General features: G+C 39.3%; 1 protein-coding gene across 1 annotated transcript; it reads right to left on the bottom strand.

Annotated features, from left to right (window-relative positions):
• Nucleotides 1–562: 562 nt before the first annotated feature.
• LOC110901999 lies at nucleotides 563–1,198 on the bottom strand. Its single transcript, XM_022148745.1, has one exon. It carries the CDS (start codon nucleotides 1,196–1,198, stop codon nucleotides 563–565), a length of 636 nt encoding a protein of 211 aa, XP_022004437.1.
• Between the last annotated feature and the right edge of the window lie 6,948 nt (nucleotides 1,199–8,146).

Here is an 8,146-nt window from a genome sequence, read left to right as displayed (position 1 = left end):
CGATCTTGAACTTGATCAATTCCATCTTCTTGAAACTCCTCGGTATCCAACGTTTCACACGGATCTTCTTATTCACGAACCTTGCTCCTCACGAAACTTGTTTCACTCGAACTCACTTCACACGAACTTGCTTCACACTTGTCTTGACCGTACTTGATTTGTATCACACGAACCTTTTCTTGTATAGTTGTCTCAACACGAACTCCACCCGGTCTTGATTAACTTCCCCACCATCATATCACATGATCGAAATCCATCTCGCATAGATTTTGATAAACTGACTCACTCAGATCTCTCTTGCGGTTGTATCACACAACAATTTTTCTGACCCAGTCACAGGATACGCGTGTCTTCTTCTTGATCTATCACATATTTAATCTCGTCATCACGGTTGTCTCTCACAACGGGTTCTTCATCATTGATTGCTTCCCTCCCTCACGGATTCTTCACTTTTTCCTGATCCATTCACTAGGTTGTTTTGTTGTACCTTTCACAGGTTATCTTCCTCTGTATCACACGGTTTTTTCCCTTTGATCGTTTCACACGACCAAATTCCATGTTTCTACTTTTCTTCAACGTGTAGGCACATCAGAAGTGCCGGTTCATCATCATCTTCCATTTCAACCAAGAGTGTCTCATTTTCCTTGGTTTTCTTGGTTGGGCATTCGTAGGCATAGTGCCCAAGTTTCTCACATCTATAGCAAGTGATTTTCGACTTATCTCTCATAGTTGGTTTCTCTTGCTTGCTATCATCCCTTTGTGGTTTGTCGGTTCCTTCCGACTCGTAAGATGTGTGCCCTTCACCCCTATGTTGATAATTGTCTCTCCCTCGGCCTCGTGATGGATGGAATCTCCCTCGTCCATGATTTCCAACATGTTGTCCATGACCCGCATACAGGAGTTCTTCTAGATTGTTCATGGGGCTTTCCTTTTTCTTCAACTTTAACCTTTCTTCATATGTTTTTAATCTACCAATAGCTTCGTCTAGCGTCATTGTGTCTAGATTGGAGTATTGCTCGATTGATGCAACTATTTGAATAAATCTATCTGGCACGGCGTTTAGAAGTTTTCGTACCAGAGTGGATTGATTCAACATCCTTCCGTACTCGCTTGCCCGTGTAACAATACTATTGATCTTTGCAGTGAACTCGTCTATTGTGTCATCTTCCTTCATTTGCAATAACTTAAATTCTGACATGAGTGTATGTAAACGCGCCTTTTGCACACGGTCTACACCAACATGTCTAGCCTTGAGATTATCCCAAATTTCCTTTGCAGTCTTGCAACTTGCAATACAACGTCTTCCGGTATTGCTTGGAATAGTTAAGCAATTGCCGCCTTATCTTTCTTAACATCCGTCTGTGTATTTTCTGCCGGTTCAATCGTTTCCCAAAGTCCATTCGCTTCCAAAATCGTTTTGATGCGAATTGCCCAAACCGCATAGTTTGTTGCTTTCAAAATAGGACACTGGAATTGGGAAAGAGAACTTCCTTCCTTTTGAATTATAACTTGTGAATTTGGTCCGGTTGTTCCTGACATGTCTTCTGACCGAACAATCTTCACTTTCAAAAAACTTTTATCTTTCGTAGTTTCAACAAACCTCTAATCCTTAACCCCCGCGTATAACCCAACGCGTAATAAACAATCAATCTAATTTGCACTAAACCCCGGAATCAAAACCCTTGTCACGACCCCCGACCCACCCTGGACGGAGTCGGGGTCCGCGAGCAGATTTCAGTGTGGTACCCGTGGTATCTAATGGCAGCGGAAGTCTTTTATTACAGGAACTTTTAACCGTAAAAATATGCTCGTTTTAATATATTACACAAAGTTTTTAGGGATAAAATCCCATCATTTACAATCAGTTGATTTCACACAGAAATCATTATTTTCCAAAACATGTTTTATTTATTTATTCACAATGAGCCACTTCTCTGAGCTTGTAGTGCTTTACTGCACTTTTCCTGGATCACACAGATCACCTGAAACATGTTTGAAAAAGGTTTTGTCAGCGGGGAAATACTGAGTGAATCATTCTGTTTTCTAAGACGACCCGTTAGTTATAAATCACAGTATTAAGAGCGATTACAATGTTTCTATCAACCAATTATCAAGAATGGGTATTTGTCACTCGACCGGATCTGTGACTGTGGTCATACCACTATTGGGTCCCGTCGCCCCAATAATGACGGTTTACTCACACAGAGTAATAATTACTCACATAGAGTAATATTCACTCACATAGAGTGATACTCACTCACCTAGAGTGATAAAATAGTAATGTGCACAATACCCCACATACCAGCTGTAATTTGGTGATTACAAAGACTTAATCCCTGTAATTATAACCTTGAAAATAATTTGAGGTATTGTAATACTTACTCACAAACTATGAGAAAACAGTTTAAAAAGAAGAATGACTCACATTGCAGATTAACGAGCAAATAGATAATGCCTACTGATTAGCCTTGATTAAACCTAATTTAACATAATGCACACACACAGGTTAGTAACTAATACAGCAATTACGTCAATTCACGAGATTAAACCTTCACAACGATTAATCAGTGCAATACTCGATAATTCAATCGGATTCACAACGAATAACAGAGCATAGTCCGAATTCGAACAGCACTCTAATATTCAAGTCGAAATCACGACGAATAATCAAAGTACAAGCTCAATTGAGCAGCACCTGGACTATCGTTGGATAGTTATAATCGATCGGATGTTGAATCGTAACAGCGATCGAGTTATTACCCTGATTGCGGCAGCGATTCGTGAATTGTGTGTGTTGTGAACGATTTCTGCTATAACTCAGCGTATTCAGTGAGTTTTTTCGTCGTTCAAGTGCCCAATTTCAAGTCCCAGACTCCTCTATTTATACACGAAATTTGACCCCGTCGCGTAGCGCGAGGGGTACCCCTATGGGCGTCGCGCTACGCGAGGGGTCACCCTATTTCATAGGGTAGCCCTTCGTGCATGTAGGCTGGATGAGTCGAAAGTTTCTTCAAATTCGATTTTGACAGATAGTTATTAAGATAATCGTTGGCTAGGGTTTATCCCCCCCTGAGTTTTAGGGGCCCTGATCCTGATTCTGATTGTTCTGGAAATTTTAGGGTTAGTGCAGAATTACTTGGGTTTCTTAATTAGGGTTTTCTTAACTGCTAATTACCATCCTAATTATGGATTTTAGTGACAGTTGTTACATCCTCCCCACCTTAAGAAAAATCTCGTCCTCGAGATTTATTGGAATAAATGAGGATATTTGCGCTTCATTTCTGATTCCAGCTCCCAAGTGTATTCTGGTCCTCTCCTTGAATTCCATTTGACTTTGACCAACACCAGTCGTTTGTGTTTGAGAAACTTGACTTTTCTATCTTCGATCTGTAGTGGTTTCTCTATAAACTTCAACTTTTCGTTCACCTCTACATCTTGAAGAGGTACTACCAGGGATTCGTCTGATAGACATTTCTTGAGATTGGATACATGAAATACATCATGTACTCCAGCTAGTTCTTCTGGTAGTTGTAAGCGGTAAGCAACAGGTCCTATTCGTTGGCTTATTGGAAATGGTCCTACGTATCTGGGACTCAACTTTCCTTTCTTACCGAATCGTACTACTCCTTTCCAAGGAGAAACTTTTAAATGTACCTTATCTCCTACTTGGAATTCAAGCGGCTTGCGACGATTGTCTGCATAGCTTTTCTGACGATCTCGAGCTGTTTTCAGTCTTTCCTTGATCTGAGTTATCTTGTCAGTACTTTCTTGTACAATCTCAGGACCTGATAATTGACTTTCTCCGATTTCTGCCCAACATACTGGAGTTCTGCACTTACGTCCGTACAGTGCTTCGAAGGGTGCAGCTTCGATACTTGAATGATAACTATTGTTATAGGAGAATTCAATTAATGGCAAATGGCTATCCCAATTACCACCAAAGTCAATTACACATGCTCGGAGCATGTCTTCTAGCGTTTGTATTGTCCTTTCACTCTGTCCGTCTGTTTGTGGATGATGTGCAGTACTTAGATTTAGTCGAGTTCCCATTGCTTTCTGAAAACTTGTCCAGAAATGAGATGTAAAACGACTATCTCTATCCGATACAATGGAGAGCGGGACTCCATGTAGGGATACTACCTCGTCCACGTAGAGTTGTGCTAACCTTTCCATGCTAAAGGTTTCTTTCATTGGTAGGAAATGAGCTGACTTGGTTAATCGGTCTACGATTACCCAAATCGCATCATTACCTCTTTTGGTTTTGGGTAACTTTGTAACAAAGTCCATTGTTATGAGTTCCCATTTCCATACAGGCATTTCTAACTGTTGTAGTAGTCCTGAAGGTTTCTGGTGTTCAGCTTTAACTTGTGAACAAGTTAAGCACTTGGATACGTATTCGGCTATATCCTTTTTCATTCCTATCCACCAGAAATTATTCCTTAAATCTTGGTACATCTTATTGTTTCCTGGATGCATAGTATACCTAGATTTATGAGCTTCTTCTAAAATCTTATTTCTTAACTCTCCTTGCTTAGGTACCCAAATTCGTTTCTTATGGAATTTCCAAATTCCATCATTTCCTTGTTCTAATTCTTTTAGGTAACCTTTCATTCCTTCAGCATTGTCTTGGATTGCTGTTTTCTGAACTTCTTTAATTTGTGCCATTAAATCTACTTGTAGATTTAACCTCAGAGCACGGACTCGTTTCTATTTCTCATGGTACTTACGACTTAAGGCATCTGCCACTACATTTGCCTTTCCTTCGTGATATTGGATATCACAGTCGTAATCACTTAGCATCTCCATCCATCTTCTTTGCCTCATGTTTAATTCTTTTTGCCCAAATATATATTTTAAACTTTTATGATCTGTATAAACAGTAAACTTATTCCCATACAGATAATGTCTCCATATCTTAAGGGCAAAAATTATGGCTCCTAATTCTAGATCATGAGTCGTATAATTTTCTTCGTGCTTTTTCAATTGTCTAGAAGCATACGCAATTACCTTCTTGCGTTGCATTAACACACATCCATAACCTAATTTTGAAGCATCACAATATACTTCAAAGTCTTCTGTTCCCTCGGGTAAAGCTAAGATTGGTGCATTCGTCAATCTATGCTTTAAAATCTTAAAGGCTTCTTCTTGTCTAGGTCCCCATTTAAAATTAGCAGCTTTACAGGTTAACTTAGTTAATGGTACGGCTATCTTAGAAAAATCTTTCATAAATCGTCTATAGTATCCAGCTAAGCCTAGAAAACTTCTTATCTCCATTGCTGTTTGTGGGACTTTCCATTTTGTAATGGCTTCTATCTTAGCAGGATCTACATGGATACCTTCATGATTTACCACATGACCTAAGAATTGTACTTCTTGCAGCCAAAATTCACACTTTGAGAATTTGGCATAAAGTTTTTCTTTTCTTAACAAAGTTAAGAGAACGTGTAAATGCTCACAATGTTCTTTTTGGCTTTTGGAGTAAATAAGTATATCGTCGATGAAAACGATTACAAATTTATCCAAATATGGTTTACAGATGCGATTCATCATGTCCATGAATGCTGCTGGAGCATTCGTTAATCCAAAGGGCATGACTGTAAACTCATAGTGACCATACCTAGTTCTGAAAGCAGTTTTAGGTATGTCTTCTTCTTGTACTTTCAACTGATGGTATCCGGATCTTAAATCTATCTTTGAGAAATACCTAGCTCCTTGCAATTGATCAAAAAGATCATCAATCGTAGGTAGTGGGTATCGATTCTTAATCGTAACCTTATTCAATTCTCTATAATCGATACACATTCTCATCGATCCATCTTTCTTCTTTACAAACAGTACCGGTGCACCCCAAGGGGATGAACTCGGTTGTATGAATCCTTTGCTTAATAATTCATCTAATTGCTTTTTTAATTCTAGCATTTCGGTAGGTGCTAATCTATATGGTGCTTTGGCTATTGGTGCAGTACCTGGAATTAAATGAATTCTAAACTCTACTTCTCTATCAGGTGGTAATCCAGGTAATTCTTCTGGAAAAACGTCTGGGTATTCCGACACTACTGGGATATCCTGAAGTTCCTTATCTTTAGTGTTAATGATTACTGAAATCATATAAACCATTTCCTGTTTTGTCGAATAACTAGCCAATTTCATTACTGAGATAAATTTCAGTGGCTTTCGAGGTTTATCTCCAGTAATCAAAATTACTTCTCCTGTAGGGGTTTGAATTTCTACTGCATTTTTGTCACATAAGATTCGTGCATGGTTGGCTATTAACCAATCCATTCCTAATACTACATCGAATCCAGCTAAATTCATTGGTAACAAATTTGCAGAAAACTTATGGCCTAATAGTTCTATTTTTCCTTCTTGCCAGATTTTATCTATGTTCACAGAATTTCCTTCTGCGGTTTCAACTGTGAAAATTTGCCTAAGAGTGGTTAATGGTAACTTAAGAGCTTGACAAAATGAAGTATTAATAAAACTTTGGTTCGCACCAGAGTCAAATAATACTTTTGCAAATACGTCATGAACTAGGAACATACCGGCTATCACATCTGGCATGAGTTCGGCCTCTTGAGTAGTCAGCTGGAATGCTCGCACATTTCTCTTGGTTGCTCCTTCAGCTGGTTTGGCTTGGTTGGCTATAGGTTTAGCTAACTTAGGACATTCAAATTGAAAGTGTCCCCTTTCTCTGCAATTATAACAAACTCTTGTATTCTTTCTGCAGTCTTCTTCCCGATGTCCTTTCATTTTGCAAAAATTGCAAACCATGCTTCTTTTTGCAATTTCTGCAGAAAGGAGGTGATGAGAATTGCCCTGTTCCTCTTTTCTTGGTATTACCTGCACGAAACCCCTGGGTAATCTTCTGAGCTATTTCCTTCTTACGATCTTCCTCTCTTGTGCGTACCAACTCATCCGTCAGGGTATTAGCTAATTCTACCGCATCGTCAATGGTACGAGGTCTCGCAGCTTTAACGATGTTTCGGATTTCACTAATTAACCCCCAGATGTAACGAGAAATAAGTACCGGTTCTAGCGAAGCCAGTGATGGCACTACCCTTGCGTATTCAAAGAATGTCGAAGTATAGCCCCGACAATCTACTCCTGTCATACGGTGACTAAGGAATTTGTTTGCCATCTGTTCCTTCTCGTATTCGAGACAGAATTTTCTTTCTACCAAACTCTTAAATTCTTCCCAACCTATGGCGTAGGCTATCCTTCTTCCTTTTGCCTGGAGGACCGTGTTCCACCATTCGAGTGCCCCTTCTTTGAACAGGTTTGATGCATACATCACCTGGTCTCCTTCGGCACATTTGCTTATTGCAATTACTGCTTCGGTTTTCTCTAACCAACGCAGTGTTGCAGTTGCCCCTTCGTTACCTGCAAATTCAGCGGGTTTGCAAGCAAGAAATTCTTTGTAAGTGCAACAGGCGTTGCAGCTTTCATTCTTTTAGGGAGTGGGGCCTGCTGCGGATCATGATCATCATGATTGTCGCCTCCATTTATGCTATTACTGCCGTTATCGTCTGAAATACGTTTACTAGGAATTAATTGTGGTTCGGCAGGTTTTTGAATAGCAGCTACAATTTCTGGAATAGCATGAGCTATCCTTTGGGCAATAAAGTGCTCGATATCTTGTCGAGTTATATATTGATCTTCCTATTCTTGCTCAGATTGATTTACTTTATTAATTGGTTCATTGTTAGCGTTTTCCATCTGCTAATTTAGTAGGAATTTATTAGTGTCTAGCTTATTAATAAAAAATTCACCTAGATAAACACACTGGGATTTTATTTATTTACGGGATTGTGATTTCTCTTACTAGACCCAACTTATCGGATATTTAGAGATTAGCATTTTCTGCTACAGTAGCTAGCATATAGAGATTTGCCCATTTCCCGTCTATTTTATCTTCCCAAGGTGCACTATTACCCAATTCTTGAACTTCTGGGTTAAACCTAACTTTCTTGGTTCGGGGTTTCTTTTTCTCCTGACTCTTTTTAAGTATCGAATCCCTTTTCTCTGGGGAAAGAGGATTTTCATAATTTGCCTTGCGGACAAAGATTCCTTCTTCTAAATTTACTGGGTTTTTAGAAGAAGATGCAACATCTAGTTTGTGGTAGATAGCAGACAGCTTTTGTTTACC

The sequence above is a fragment of the Helianthus annuus genome, chromosome 13 (assembly GCF_002127325.2).
Source record: "Helianthus annuus cultivar XRQ/B chromosome 13, HanXRQr2.0-SUNRISE, whole genome shotgun sequence".
In the NCBI taxonomy this organism is placed as follows: domain Eukaryota; kingdom Viridiplantae; phylum Streptophyta; class Magnoliopsida; order Asterales; family Asteraceae; genus Helianthus; species Helianthus annuus.
This window is presented reverse-complemented; position numbering and strand designations above follow the sequence as displayed.